At 42.0% G+C, this 16,662-nt stretch overlaps 1 protein-coding gene across 2 annotated transcripts in view; it reads left to right on the forward strand.

The window, feature by feature from the left end:
- The window catches only part of zc3h3 (zinc finger CCCH-type containing 3), a 297,424-nt gene that overhangs the window by 139,637 nt on the left and 141,125 nt on the right, over positions 1-16,662 (forward strand). For both annotated transcript variants that reach the window (XR_005943320.1, XM_041189962.1), the window contains exon 5: positions 2,147-2,331. Coding sequence is in view for 1 of the 2 variants with exons in the window: in XM_041189962.1 (XP_041045896.1) it covers positions 2,147-2,331 (185 nt within the window). In the remaining variant the exon portion in view is untranslated. The remainder of the gene's footprint in view (positions 1-2,146; positions 2,332-16,662) is intronic.

A 16,662-nucleotide genomic window follows, 5' to 3' on the forward strand; every position in this document is an offset into this window, starting at 1 on the left:
GAGCTAAGCGATCCCACAACTAATGGATCAGATCTAAGCTTCACAGTCCTGCCACATCCAGTCGTGAATGGTGGTGGACAATTAAACAACTCACTGGAGGAGGAGGCTCCACAAATATCCCCATCCTCAATGATGGGGGAGCCCAGCACATCTGTGTAAAAGGTAAGGCTGAAGCATTTGCTACAATCTTCAGCCAGAAGTGCCGAGTGGATGATCCATCTCGGCCTCCTCCGGAGGTCCCCAGCATTACAGATGCCAGTCTTCAGCCAATTCGATTCACTCTATGTGATATCAAGAAACGGCTGAAGGCACTGGATACTGCAAAGGTAATGGGCCCTGACAATATTCCGGCAATAGTGCTGATGACTTGTGCTCCAGAACTTGCCGCGCCTCCATCCAAGCTGTTCCAGTACAGCTACAACGCTGGCATCTACCCAACTGTGTGGAAAATTGTGTACAGGGAAGTCCTGTACACAAAAAGCAGGGCAAATTCAACCTGGCCAATTGCTGTCCCATCAGTTTACTCTCCATCATCAGTAAAGTGATGGAATAGCTCATTAACAGTGCTATCAAGCGGCACTTGCTTATCGATAACTTGCCCAATTTAAATTCCGCCTGGGCCAATCAGTTCCTGACCTCATTACAGCCCTGGTTCAAACATGGAGAAAAGAGCAGAACTCCCGAGATGAGGCGAGATTGACTGTCCTTGACATCAAAGCTGCATTTGACTGAGTGTGGCATCAAGGAGCCCTAGCAAAACTGGAGTCAATGGGAATCAGAGAAACCTCTCCACTGTTTGGAGTCACACCTAGCACAAAGGAAGGTGGTTGTGGTTGTTGGAGGTAGGTCATCTCCGCTCCAGGACATCACTGCAGGAGTTCCTCAGGGTAGTGTCCTTAGCCCAACCAAGTTCAGCTGCTTCATCAATGATCTTCCTTCCATCATAAGTTCAAAAGTGGGGATGTTCACTGATGATTGCACGATGCTCAACACCATTCGCGACTCCAGAGGTACTGAAGCAGTCCATGTCCAAATGCAGCAAGACTTGAGCAATATCCAGGTTTGGGTTGACAAGTGGCAAGTCACATTCATGCCACACAAGTGTCAGGCAATGACCATCTCTGACAAGAGAGAATCCAACCATCACTCCTTGATGTTCAATGGCAAGACCATTACTGAATCCCCCAATATCAACATCCTGGGGCTTCCTATTGACCAGAAACTGAACTGGACTAGCTATATAAACACTCTGCCTACCAGAGCAGGTCAGAGGCTACGAATCGTGCAACGAGTAACCCACCTCCTTACTCCCCAAAACCTGTCCACCATCTACAACGCACAAGATAGAAGTGCGATGGAATACTCCCCACTTGCCTGGATGAGTGCAGCTTCTACAACACTCAAGAAGCTTGACACTGTCCAGGACAAAGCAATCCACTTGATTGGCACCATATCCACAAACATTCAGTACTCCGCCGCTGACGCACAGTAGCAGCAGTGTGTACCATCTACAAGATGTATTGCAGGAATTCACCATGGCTTCTTCGAAGCACCCTCCAAACCCACGACCACTGCCATTCCTTCAGTGTTGCTGGGTCAAAATCCTGGAACTCCATTCCTAACAGCACTGTGGGTGTATCTACACCACCAGGACTGCAGTGGTTCAAGAAGGCAGCTGACTACCACCTTCTCGAGGGCAATTAAGGATGGGCAATAAAAGCTGACCCTGCCAATGAAGCCTACATCGCATGAATGAATAAAAAAAGCCCCACATCTGTTCCTGTTTCTTATGTTTTTTTTATAAATGGTATTGACATACAGCATTTGTAATGACTGAGGTGGGTCTGTAGTGTGAATCAAGTGTTCTGTTTCATCCTGCACTTGCTGTTCATTTTTCTGAAAGATAATTTGCAGCAGTATGAATGTAGATAGTAATTAGCTTCTTACTATACACTGTCATTTTCTTTTCCATGTCCTGCAATAGCAGCAAAATCTTGAGTTTTTGGATTAAATAGGTAAAAAGAAACTGTGCTAGAGGCACAGATCAATGGAGACTGATAAAGGTAATTTTAGTTGGAACTGGTTTTTCACCAGGATCCCATCCCATTCTCGTTTTGTTGAGGCTTTCTCCTTTCTTTCCTTGCAGGTCACCGCTCCTGAACCGAGCGAGGCTGAGCAGCAATTATAGATTCCTTCAGCAGAGATGGAAAATGAAAGGCATGCGTTGCATCGGGGGCGTGCTGTACAGTGTATCTGCCAACAAACTTTCTAAAAGCTATGCTAATCCTGTCAAAAGTGGAATCACAAGCGCAAGGAGCACTGTGAAATCAGGTAAAGCGACCAACTGTCCTGATCAATAAATGAGGATACTTTAACTGCGATCCGAACCTGATAGAATTGAAAATAATTTTAAATACCCAATACTGAGTTTTTCTCCTGATTTTAATTATTTGGATGTCCATCACCCTGTGCTGTATCCTTGAGAGACTGTGATGTAAATGCAACGGTACGGAAGGTTTTGTGTTTTAACTGTTTGCTGAGAAATCAGAAGCACCCGAGAAAGTAGTGATGGATTTTTTTTTATGTATGGCTAGATCTAAAGTGGGGATATACATGCAACACAGAATCATAGAATGGTCACAGCATAGAAGGAAGCCATTCAGCCTGTCTTGTCTGTGCTGGCTCTCTGAAGGAGCAATTCATCTAGTGCCGGTCCCTTTCCATTTTCCTTGTAGCCCTGCACATTCTTTCTTTTAAGATGTTTGTCCAATTCCCTCGTGAATGCCTTGACTGAATCGGCCTCCAACATACTCTCAGGCAGTGCTTGATCCAGATCCTAAGCATGCTCTGCGTGGAGAAGGTTTTTTGCCAACTAACTTAATTCTGTGCACTTTAATTCTCAATCTCCCCATCAATGGGAACAGTTTTTCCCAATCTACTCTGTCCAGACCCATCTTCATTTTGAATCCCTCTATCAAATCTCCTCTTAATCTTCTGTTCTTCAAGAAAAACAGTCTCAACTTCTCCAGCCTACCTACATAATTGAAATTCCTCATCGCTGGAACCATTCTCATGAATCTTTTTTGCACCCTCTCTCATGCCTTCACATCTTTCCTAAAGTGTGGCACCCAGAACTGAATGCACTGCTTCAATTGAGGCCACACCAGAGCTTTATACAGGTTCGACATAATGTCCTTGCATTTGTACTCCAAGTCTCTATTAATAAAGCCTAGGATGCCATATGCTTTAAAAACTGGTTTCAGCCTGTCCTGCTACCTTCAATGATTTATATATGTATACACCAGGTCCCTCTGCTCCTGCACCCCTTTTAGAATTGTACCCTTGATTTTATATTGTGTCTCTGCATTCTTTCTTCCAAAATGAATCACTTCACATTTCTCTGCATTAAATTTCATCTGCCGCCTATTCCCCCAGTTCACCAACCTGTCTATATCCTTTTCATAAGTTCATAAGAAATAGGAGCAGGAGTAGGCCATTTGATCCATGAGCCTACTCCACCATTCAAGAAGATCATAGCTGATCTGATTGTGGCCTTAACTCCACTTTCCTGCCTGTCCCCTATAATCCTTGACTTGTCAATTAAAAATTTATCTAACTCAGTCTTGAACACATTTAATGAATCAGGCTCCATTGCTCTCTGTGGAAGAGAATTCCTGAGACTAATGACTCTGAAAGAAGGAACTCCTCCTTATCTCAGTCTTAAATGGGAGCCAATTATTTTTAAACTCTGCCTTTAGTTCTAGATTCCCCCATGAGAGGAAACATCCTCTCAGCATCCACCCTATCAAGCCTCCTCAGAATCTTTTATCTTTCAATAAGATCACCTCTCGTTCTTCTAAACTCCAGTGAGTAAAGTCCCAGCCTGCTTAACCTTTCCTCATACAACTTTCATCCCAGAAGCTTGAAGTCTTACACTCGCTCCTCAGATTTCGCAATCCTTCAAAATTTTAAATGGTCCCCGAATTTGAAATTGTGCACTGCACACCATGGTCTAGGTCATGAATATCTATTGGGAAGAGCAGGGATCCGAATACCGACCACTGGAGAACTTCACTGATAAACCTTTCTCGAGTCCGAAAAACATCCATTAACCACTGCACTCTTGTTTCCTGTCAGCCAATTTGGAATCCATGTCACTACTGTTTCTTTCGTTCTATGAGCTCTAACTTTGCTCATGGCTCTATTGTGCGGCACTTTATCAAATGTCCTTTGGAAATCCATCCATATCATATCAATAGCAATACCCTCTCTATTACTTCATCAATAAATGCTGGCCCAGCCAGTGATGCCCACATCCCGTAAATGTAAAAAAAACTCCAAGTTAGTGATAAATGTCTTTAGCTGTGCTGGCTTTCCTTAATTAACCGATATTTACCCAAGTAACTATTAATTTTGTCCCGAATTATCATTTCTAAAAGCTTCCCCACGACCAAGATTAAACTGACTGGCCTGGAGTTGCTGGGTTCATCTTTACACTCCTTTGGTACAAGGGCGTAACATTTGCAATTCCCCAGCCCTGGGAATCCACCCCTGAGCCTAAGGAAGACTGGAAAATTATGGCCAGTCCATCTGCAATTTCCATTCTCACTTCCCTTTGTATTCTTGAATGCATCTCAGCCAGTCCTGGTCAACTCTTAAGTATAGACAGCCTGTCCAATACCACCACCTTGTCAATTTTAAACCCATCAAGTGCCTAAATTACCTCCTCTTTCACTATGACCTAGGTAGGATCATCTTGGTAAAGACAGATGCAAAGAGTGCATTTAATACCTCAGCCAAGACCGATATCTCCCTGCATAAATCCCAATTTTGGTTCTTAGTTAGCTCAACTCCAACTTTTACCATTGGTTTACTATTTTTATGCCTATAGAATACTTTTGTTTTCCCTTTTGTGTTAGCTGCCAGTCTCTTTTCGAACTCAGTTTCTGTTATTTGCTTTTTCAATTTTCCTCTGAACTTTCTATATTCATCCTGCTTCTTGGTTGTATTATCTGTCATCTTATGCCATCTGTTGTAAGCATTTCTCTTTCGTCATCCAGACCTCTGGATTTGTTTGTCCTATCTTTCTCCTTTGTGAGAATATACCTTGACTATGGCCAGACTATCTCTCCTTTAAAGGCAGCCCATTGTTCAGTTACTGCTTTGCCTGCCAACCTTGAATTCCAATTTATCTGAGTCAGATCCTTTCAACATCCATTGAAGTTAGCTTTCCCCCTGTTAACTATTCTTAGCCTGGATAATTCCTTGTCCTTTTCCATAGCCAAACAAAACCATATGACAATGATCACTATTCCCTAAATGTTCCTCTACTGACCCTTGATCCACTTGTCCCATCTCATTCCCAAGAACCAGGTCTAGCAGTGCCTCCTTTCTCGTTGAACTGGAAATGTATTGTTGTAGAATGTTTTCCTGAACACGCTTTGGGAACTTTTGTGCCTTTCTACCCTTCAATTATCCAAATATAGACTAGGATAATAATGGTATAAAATCCTCCATTATAACTACTATATAATTCTTGCACCTTTCTGTAATTTCCTTGCAGATTTGTCCTCCTACATCTTTCCAGCTGTTTGGTGGCCTATAGCCCACACCGAGCAATGTAATTGCACCTTTCTTGTTCCTTAGTTCAAGGCAAATAGATTCTGTCCTTGACCCCTCTAGGAAGTACTTTCTCTCTCCAGCATTGCAATGTTTCCCATAATCAATAGTGCCATCCTCCCCCTTTCCTATCTTTCTTGAACACCTTGTATCCTGGAATATTTAATACCTAATCACCACAAGAACTAGGGAAAGGAGCAGGCCAGGTCTCTGTTACAGCCACAGAATCATATTTCCGCATGGCAATTTGCACCTATAAATCACCAATCTTATTTATCACACTGTGCATTCACATATGTACACAGTAACCTTAATTTAAATTTCCCTCTTACTCTGAACCCACGGAATAACTTAATGTTTCCTCCTGTGGAACTATCTGTCGCTCCCAGTATTCTGTGCATCTCAGTGTTGCTTTTTGATATTACCTTCTGGTTCCCTTACCTCAGATAAATTAGTTTAAACCCTCTCCAACAGCACTAGCAAAACGCTCTGCAAGGAAATGGATCCTGCTCTGTTTAGGTGCAACCTATCCAGCCTGAACAGTTTCCATCTCGCTCAGAGTTGGTCCCAATATACAAGGAATCTAAAGCCTTCATTCCAGCCACACGTTCATCTGCTTTATCCTCCTATTTTTATACTTGCATGTGGTTCCAGGAGTAATCCAGAGATTACTATTTTGAGATCCTGCTTGCTAATTTCCTACCTAGCTCCCTAAAGTCTGCCTTCAGGACCACATTCGTCTTTTTGCACCAGTGTGGACCATGACTACTGGCTTTTCACACTTCCCCCTCAGGGTGCTGTGCAGTCATTCAGTGATACCCTTGACCTGGCACCAGAGGCAAAAGCCATCCTGGATTCATGTCTGCGGCCACAGAAACACCTGTCTGTTGCCTAGCTATTGAATCTATATCACTATTGCACTTCCAGTCTTCTTTGTGACCCCACCCCCCACCACTCACCACCACCCTGTACAGCTGAACCAACCTTGGTGCTGCCAAGTTTGCTTTAGCTGCACTCCCCAGATGAACCAATGTTTTCATCAGTATTTTTAACTGAATACTGGTTGGAAAATGAGATGCACTCAGGGGATTCCTGCACTACTTGTCTGTTTGTTCCTGTCTGGTCACCCGTTCCCTCTTTCCCTGCGTACTCTTATGCTGCATGGTGACCATGTCCATAAATGTGCTATCCACGAAGCTCTCAACCTCTCAGATGCACCGCAGTGACGCGAGCTGATGCTCAAACTCCAAATACCGAAGCTTGAGCTGCTGCAACTGATGACACTTTCTGCACATATGGTTATCCAGGTCCTGATATTCTCTCAACATGAGATGTGCACTCCAGAGGTTCAGAGCAGCCTGCTATTCCCCTATCTATTAGATAATAAACCTTAGTAATACTAATTAGCCTTACTATTTTAAAAAAGGGAAGACTCACCAGCTACTCACTGATGTCACTGATAGGGAAGCTAACTCAATACCTTAAAGTTTTTAGCATGATTTACGCAGACTTTTAGCATGTTAAATATTAAATTAGAAGTACATGAAACAGGTAACCTCGCGTTATATTGTAATTACGAGAGACAGTTTTCCTTTGAAAATCAATTTAATGAAGTATTTATGTAATTCTTGGGTCCTCCTCTCCAGTTTTTCCTTTTATTTCATCATGAAATCGCAAGTATGGACCAGGCCGTTTGCAACTCCAGCTTCATCTGTTGTCCTCAAACATTTTATTTTCCTCTATATAACAACACTTGCAATCTGCCTGATTCTGGGATCTTGATCAAACTATTCCCATTCTATTTCCCTTCCCTCAGCAGAAGATGATGAGGAAATACTGTTCGAATATGTGGTTGATCATCAAAGCTCCAACAAAGCAAGTGACATCGCCCTTTATAAAAATAAAGTTATTGTCCCATGGTTACTTTTTTTTCTCTTCACTGCCCCTACAGTTACATGTTTGAAATTTGGGAAGAATCATGGCCACTCACCCATCTGTGATGCAATATATTGCAGTATCACTGTGAGCAGCACCTTGAGCAACTCATGGATTGGGATTCTGCCCCTGAACAAGCATCAATCTGAACCCATATCTCATAAGAATATTAGAACTTGCATTGCCTTGAGCTGAACTAGACTCACAGAGGAATACTATGCACTATTAAATTCATCTCTTTTCTTTTCCCTCATTAACTAATTAACGTTACATTTAGTTCTTCACCCACTTAATTTAACATATGGTATGTTGTGCAGACTTGGTTTGCATCCCACTTTGCTGCTCATGAATTATCAGCTCAGCTCACTCAAGAGATTAAATCATTTCTCATGGGTTCTTGTGTTATATCCTCCATCTCTTTGCTTGCTCAGTCTCTTGAGGGAGATTGAAGAGCTGTAAGTAAGCCTGTGGTTACTTCCCTCAAAGTTAAATGAATTGGGGAAGAGTCTGTGATAATAGAAATTGTGCACAGTCCATTGGATAGCACAGCCTTTCCCTGGTACAAGCCTGTGACTTTGTGTTAAGGTGAGGAAAGTACTGGAGGATTTTTTTTCTTCTAATGTCTTTCGGGGAACTGTACATAAAAATTTTCACTTATACTTTAAAATTTGGAATTATTTTCTGCTACATTGATTGTTATGTTTCATTACTCCTGGCTGCTTCATGAAGTCAGTGACAAGGAGTTAATCCTGTAATGCTTCAATTGAGTACAATGGGATCCATGACTTTAAATGGTCTAGGAACCTAAAACAAAAACAGAATTACCTGGAAAACTGGTCCACTATAGACAGGTCATGATGCTGGTTGTTTTACAACTGATACAAATTTTGGGGCTGCCTTAGATAGTCTGTTGGTCTGTTAGTTTCATGAAACACCCATGTAAGCTGACCCTCTCTCCCCTATGATAAGGAATCTTCCTTTACAGCCCATTATCTAGGATAAACAGTGGGTCATAACAGTGAAACCCCTCATTGTGGATACTGGAATCATGCACCTATGTCTTTGGTACTTCACCTACTTTACGGAAGATGAACTGTTAAACACTCTTGTGAGACCAGGCCAATTGTTAGACCTAAAAGTTAGCTTTTATTTTATTTACAATATATGATCAAACAGATTTCAATGAAATTCAATTCAGTTTAAAAAATCTCAATTTAAAAAAAACTATTTACTAAAAACTAAGCTATCAGATTGCTATTAAAAACCCAATTTTTCACTACTATCCTTAGGGAAGCAAATCTGCTCTAATTCTATATGTGACTCCATTCTCTCAGAAATGCAGTTGATTTTTAACTGCCCTATATGGTGTCTTGACAAGCCACTCAAGTTTTACTGGACAACTTGGGATTAGCAATAAATCAAAGCCTTGCCAACAATGCCTACATTGCGAGAATAAATTTATAAACTAATCCTTTAAACTAATCAGCCCTAACTTTAGGAAGGGAACTTCCTGTATCTGTCACTACTTTCAGCCCCCACCTATGCAGAGTATTTTAATCTTTAGTGGTATGGGAATGCCCTTGACCCCTCTCCACCTCTGCCAGGGATTGGCTAAATGAGAATGCTGTGAAGCGACCTCCTCCTGGGCTCAACTGAATGAAGCCAGTCCAACGTTCTGTATGCATGTTCCCATAATGTATCAACAAATCCTGTTATCTCAAACTGTTATGACATACAAGAAGCAGAATATCACTTTGTCCAGTTCCAGCTACTGGATTGACTATGCTTCTCCGATAGCACATCATTTCATCCATCCATACTCTCCTTACTATAATATTTGCTTAAAACTTAAGATATTGATGCCATAAATTCTCTTCATTGTATGCCTCTGATGCCTGTAGATTTCTGTTAATCTGATTTAAAACTGTTAATTAGAGACATCTGGCTGGCACTTAATCCAGGCGACAGGGATTTTGTGGGACAGCAAGAGCCCTGTGTTACCACCTTTGGGGAGGGCCTGCCATATTAAGTGCAATCAGGCTATTGAGAGGGGATCGAGCCAGGTTAAAATGGAACCAAAGCATGACTGGAAAAACAGTGATGGAACAGTAAGGAACAGATGTTGCAGGTACAGGCTAGGTACATTCCAACAAGTGGGAAGGGCAAGGGGGTGTATGGTCAATGTCAGGTGAATTCTTCAAATAAGAACCAAATTGAGAGGAGAAGTGAAGAAGAAAATAAGACTGTCAAAAAGAGAATGAGAATAGAATAGCAGTTAACTTAAAAAGTAACCTAAAATCATCTTCGAGAATGTAAATACTAAGAGAGTAGTAAGAGGCTGGATGGGGCCTATTAGGGACAAAGAGGATAATATATGCTTAAAGGCACAGGTTGAGGCCAGAAAAATTAATGAGTACTTTGTATCGGTGCTTACTAAGAAAGAGGATGCTTAGAAAATATCAGTAGAAGCGAAGATGGCAGAGGTTTGAGTTTATTAAAGTAATTTGTGAAAGGCAGATCATGTTTGACTAGTTGAATTTTTGATGGTGCAAGATTGAAGGGATTGCTATGCATGTTGTCTGTATGAATTTTTAAGAAAGCATTTAACAAAGTGCTACATAAAAGGCTAGTTAACAAAACTGAGGCTCGTGGAATAGGAGGGGTCAGTGTCAACTTGGATAAAAAATTGGCTTAAGGAAAGGAAACAGTGAGTTGAGGTAAATGGTTGCCTTTCTGATGAGAGAATGGTAGACAGTGTTTCCCAAGAGGCTGTGACAGGACCACTTTTTTTTGAGATACATAAATGACTTGGATATTAAATACAGAATAAAACTTCAAAATTTGCCTGTGATACCAAACTTGGAGGAGTGACAAACAGTGAGGATGTAGATAGGTTAGCAGAAAGGGTAGACAAGAGGCGAATGGATTTTAATGCAGAGGTATGAGATGATGCATTTTGGGAGAAGGAAGAGAGAGAGACAATACCTACTTAATGGTACAGTTTGGAACAGCGGCTTAGCATCTACTCCTTTATTCCTTGCATTTATTTTTTTCTTTTTCCCTCTCCCCATCCATGTAAAATATGTTCAGACATTTTCAGCATCAGAGTTGCTATATAATTTACTGTAGTTGGTGGGAAAATGCATTTACTGGTGTGCCGCTGAACCACACAGAATGAGAGAGCCTTATGTTCCATCCCTAGTTTGCATGGAGTTAGCTGGTCTCAACAAGCAGCAATAGCATTGGGAGGGCTGAGGGGTTGCTGAGGCAAACACTGGCTGCCTCGCATCCATTTAACGTTCAATAGCGATACTACCATTAACCCTTTTTTTGGCAAGTATTCAGGAATTCAGCTGGAACAAGCACATAGTCTGGATTTTATGCTCCCCTTCCGATGGGTTTGAAGACGGGGAGGCTCGTTAAATCCAGTGGGTGGCCTGCCTACCTGCCCTCCCTTGTTCCCACTGCAATTATACCAGCAGCAGGGTGGTGTTGGGCAGCTTTGTGTGAGCAATTAATTCTCACTTAAGGGCCTCATCCTGTCACCGCTGAAGTTTAGCTGACTTTTGCCAAGCACCCAACAAAGCAGGTCTCCCTGCATAGGCTGGTGGTGTTCCTTCTTAATGAACCCTCTGGGCCCATTGGAGGGAGCCCCCCAAGGTTTTTACCCCCTGGTTGTCCTTTCTTAATACACAAGATAAGATCACACGGAGTTAGAGGTAATATATTAGCTTGGATAGAGGATTAGCTAACCAACAGAAAGCAGAGAGCTGGGGTAAATGGGTCTTTTTCTGGATGACAAGCTGTAACTCATGGGGTGCCACAGGGTTCAGTCCTTGGGCCCCAACTATTTACAATCTATATTAATGACTTGGATTCAGGGATAGAAGGTACAACAGCTAAATTTGCAGATAACTCCAAAATAGGTGGGAAAGTAAGTTGCAATGAAGAAATAAGAAATTTACAAATGGATATGGACAGATTAGGTGAATGGGCCAAAATGTGACAGATGGAGTTTAATGTGGATAAGCGTGAGGTTATGCGTTCTGGTCGGAAGAATGAAAAGGCGACTTATTATTTAAATGGAGAGAAACTTCAGAATGCTTCAGTGCAGAGGGATCTGGGTGTCCTCGTGCATGAATCGCTGAAAGCTAGTATGCAGGTACAGCAGGTAATAAGGAAGGCAAATGGAATTTTAGCATTTGTTGCTAAAGGAATAGAGTATAAAAATAGGAAAGTGTTGTTGCCATTGTACAAGGCATTGGTAAGACCGCACCTGGAGTCCTGTACACAGTTTTGGTCTCCTTACTTGAGGAAGGATGTAGTTGCACTGGAGGCGGTTCAGAGGAGGTTCACTAGATTGATTCCAGAGTTGCGGGGCTTGTCTTATGAGGAGAGATTGAGCAGTTTAGGCCTGTACTCGCTAGAGTTTAAAAGGATGAGAGGAGATCTAATTGAGATATATAAGATGCTAAAGGGGATAGAAAAAGTAGACGTGGAGGGGATGTTTCCCCTTCTGGGGCATTCTAGAACGATAGGCCATAGTTTTAGGCCAAGGGGTAGTAGATTTAAATCAGAGATGAGGAGGAACTACTTTTCTTAAAGGGTCATGAATCCATGGAATTCACTATCTCAGAGTGCAGTGGATGCCAGGACGCTGAATAAGTTTAAGGAGGAGATAGACAGATTTTTAATTAACACTGGGTTGAAAGGTTATGGGGAGAGGGCAGGAAATTGGAGTTGAGGCCAAAATGAGATCAACCATGATTGTATTGAATGGCGGGCAGGCTCGAGGGGCTTAATTGCCTACTCCTACTCCTAATCCTTATGTTCTCCCGCCCAATGACCTCTCAAGCTCCAGCTCCCCAACATTTCCCCCTCGTCTCATTGATGCCTGCCAGCTTGGCACCGAGTGAGGAACCCAAACACATACCAAAGTGCTGATCCAACACTGTATGCCTCTGTCTCAAAGTGCCGGAGAGCTGCCGGCCTCTGACTAGCAGCACTCTGAGATGGGGCTTCCTGATCCAGAAGGGCGGGCTCCTCAAGTTTCTTAACAGCTAATTGAGCATTAAATGGCTGCAGGGCAGCCAGTGGTCCCCTCAACGATCCCCCTCCACAACACTTTCAGCTGGAGGTGGGGGGAATCCTGGCACCTCATAACTCAGCTCCATATTACAGCTTGGATTATCTTGGAGCAGCTGTAAATGCTTTGAGAAAAATGACAGAAAGCAGCTAATGCCTATAGAACCCATACTCCCTCAAGCTCACCATCAGAAGAGTGAGGCTTGGCCTAAATAGCCAAGTGGTTATGGTACTGGGTTTGTAATCCTAAGATCAAGAGTTCAAATCTCACACTGGTAAACTATGAAACAATGTAACTTCATCTGAAAAACAGATGGAAATGTGTTTGTACTCAAAAGAGTTACACAACATCTGTTACATCATCAAAATATCAATCAAGAGTTCAAATCTCACAATGGCAAACTATGAAACAATGTAACTTCATCTGAAACAGATGGAAACAGGTTTACTCAAAAAGAGCATCAGGAGAGTGAGGCTTGGCCTAAATAGCCAAGTGGTTATGGTACTGGGTTTGTAACCCCAAGATCAAGAGTTCAAATCTCACAATGGCAAACTATGTAACTTCATCTGAAACAGATGGAAGTGGGTTTGTGCTCGAAAGATTTATAAGATTATCAGGAGAGTGAGAGGCCAATGAAACTTAATTTGCAGCACATTCGCCTATCAATCTGTACAAGCTAGCAAACTGATTAGTAGTTGCCTGTGCCCTACCACCTGATGCATGTGTTCTACATCTGGTTGAATATATTGCTGGACTTTCAGACCCTCTGAAGTAGACTTTCAACAAAGGAGCATCATAAGCAAACTTAAATAGTAAGCTTGGGAAATACATGGGACAAGTAGGGGTGGACAGTTAGTACTACTTTCTTACTAGAATCTTTGTATATCCCACCAACCGCTGGAAAGCTCATGTCTGCCATGTAGCAATATTAATTATTAACAATTTAAGCCTCATTGTTAGTGAATCAGGTTGTGTTTGTTTTTCTCACTATTCCTCATAGTTCAGCTCAACACAATTTTTTCCAATTAAGTCTCCTGGGTTGCTGTGGTATTTTTATTTTGAATGCTTTACTTTTAAGCAATGTCTGCAGCCTCTGCAGTTCTTGCCTTTGCCTTTCTTCACTACTTTCACTTTTGAATAAGAATGATTTTATGGGGTCTGAGGTGATAATCTCTCAAGGTCAGTGTGCCCTTTCGTTATTTTTTTCTACCCTTTACCCCATCTGCATGGGGCTTGTACAAACCCTCTCAAACTGCCAAGTGTCTGGACAATTCCCTTCAATCTTCTTCCTCTGTGGGAAAGACCCCTGCATGTATCGAAATAACAGTACTTTTGAGACTGGCTCTCCAACCAGTGAGAGAAAAATGGCATTTCACTTAAGTTGGTGTGAGCTACTGGATTGTGAATGGTAGTTAGGATCTAAGCTGAATTCTCTCTCCAGGTACTGAGGCCAATTATAGCATTCCCAACCGGCACCCCAGCTGGGATTAACCAGCAGCATGATAGGGAATTGAATCTTAAGAGCCCATGGATTGTATAGTGCATTTCCGAGTAATGGAGATTGTGGTGGTGTGTTACAGATCACTCGGAGTTAAAGTTGTTGTGGTAATGTGCACTTTTACCTGCATGTTGTAGTCTTCAGCTATGGATAGTGATGGTAGAGGCTCCAACTTTCCTTCTATTACATGGATGACCAAGAATGTCTCCTGTTCTTACTGCCTGACATTGGCATGTGTTGGAATGATTTGCAGGTTTGAGCAGGTTATGAACATATCTTCTTTGGCCCTGAAGTCCTGAGGTGGGACTTGAACCAAGAATTTCTGACTCAGAGGTAGGGATACCACCCATTGTGCCACAAGACTTTAGTAATGGAGGTACATGATACCAAGTTCAAGAATCATCATTGGGACTATTAAAACTTTTTATGGGAGAGGAAACGTTCTTTTTTTTTTAAATAGAGTCTTATTCCAAGTTTTGGAATGGTCCAGCAGGAAACTTGAAGCTTTGTGATCAACGTACTTTCTATTCAATCATCACTTTGCCCAGCTGACGATGTGCATCCAGCAACAGATTCAAGGATAAACTTATCAGATTTTTAAAAGCTGACAACTTGAAAAATAGTTTTGAAGACTGGCCTTCCCAAATGCAGCAGCTTTACCTTTGGTCCAGCATGAGATCTGGGCATAAGGAAGAAGCTGCATTAGACTAATATGAAAGCAGCTAAACTTCACTCAGGACAAAACTGTATCATATACAAGGGAGGCCAAGGGAAGACTCATTAGAGAAGACATGGCTTCCATTCCTGGAAAACTGCAGAAGCTTAGTTATTCCCCTAGCTACAGCATAGTGATGTTCTGGTTAACCAACTGCTGTCGATTCTTTGTTGCAATAATAGCACCACCTGAAATTGTGGGATGATAAAGCTGGTCTAATAGTCAAATTAAAGTTTGTAAGCCAAATTTATGAGACAGTTGAGATACCTTGTTCTGATCGCTGGTCTGATACAATTGGCCTTGATGCTTGTCTCCAAGCTCAGCCTTGCTGCTCATACAGTGGTATAGCCAAGAAGATCCCCTCAAGAACTTGCATGTTGTTTGATTAAAAAAAATGGACTAATTGACTATCGCAATTGGCACTTCCTTCTTAAAAAAAAATGGTTACCAAAATTTTTTTTCCCCTTGTCTATAACTGTAGAATTAATTTTGGGATGGTTAACTTTGCTCTTAAATAGTGATCGAGCCATTGAGTTGTCTCTAAAATTACTGAGCCCAAAAGTACAAGATGTTAGAACAGCATCACTGGAGACTTATGTCAGGCCTTTGATAAGACCTCTGTATCACTCCTTATCACATTGCTGAAAATATTTAGAAAATACTTTACACAACAAGTTACTATTGCCAGTGGCTTGTTATGTAAGCAAATACAGCAGCTGTTCTGCATTAGTGAAGTCAAACTGCAAAAATAACCACTAAAGTAAAAGCAAAACAAAATTCTTTGGAAGAGGAGTCTAAAGAGTCATATTGGACTCAATGTTAACTCTTTCTCTCTCCACAGATGCTGCCAGACCTACTGAGTTTTTCCAACACTTTCTGCAAGAATAACCATTTGGTCTAATTTTTTTTGTGGTGATGTTGGTTGAAGTAAGATTGTTGACCAAGACAGCCAAAGAGCTACCGGCTCTACCACGGCTTCTCTAACTTAGGACAGATCCATCCCCAATTTTAAACCTACATGAAAAGGAAAGCAAAACAAAAGCAAAATACTGTGGATGCTGGAAATCTGAAACAAAAACAAAAATAGCTGGAAAAACTCAGCAGGTCTGACAGCATCTGTGGAGAGGAACACAGTTAATGTTTCGAGTCCAGATGACTCTTCATCAGAACTAAAGAAATATAGAAATGTGATGAAATATAAGCTGGTAGAGGGGGCTGGGACAGGTAGAGCTGGATAGAGGGTCAGTGATAGGTGGAGGCAAAGAAGAGTTTGCCAAAGATGTCGTAGACAAAAGGACAAAGGGGTGTTGACGGTAGTGGGGTGGGGGGGAAGGGATCGAAATAGGCGAAAAGGTGGAGATAAAACAATAGACGTAAAAATAGGTGGGAAAAGAAAAATATATTTAAAAAATATAAATTATTGGTAAAAGGGGAATCGGAAGGGGGGTGGGGATGGAGGAGAGAGTTCATGATCTGAAGTTGTTGAACTCAATGTTAAGTCCAAAAGGCTGTAAAGTGCCTAGTCGGAAGATGAGGTGCTGTTCCTCCATTTTGCGTTGAGCTTCACTGGAACATTGCAGCAGGCCAAGGACAGACATGTGGGCTTGAGACCAGGGTGGTGTGTTGAAATGGCAAGCGATTGGGAGGTCTGGGTCATGCTTGCGGACAGCCCGAAGGTGTTCTACAAAGCGGTCACCCAGTCTGCGTTTGGTCTCTCCAGTGTAGAGGAGACCGCATTGGGAGCAGCAAATGCAGTTGACCAAATTGAGGGAAGTCCAAGTGAAGTGCTGTTTCACTTGAAAGGAGTGT

The sequence above is a fragment of the Carcharodon carcharias genome, chromosome 6, assembly GCF_017639515.1.
Source record: "Carcharodon carcharias isolate sCarCar2 chromosome 6, sCarCar2.pri, whole genome shotgun sequence".
Classification (NCBI taxonomy): domain Eukaryota; kingdom Metazoa; phylum Chordata; class Chondrichthyes; order Lamniformes; family Lamnidae; genus Carcharodon; species Carcharodon carcharias.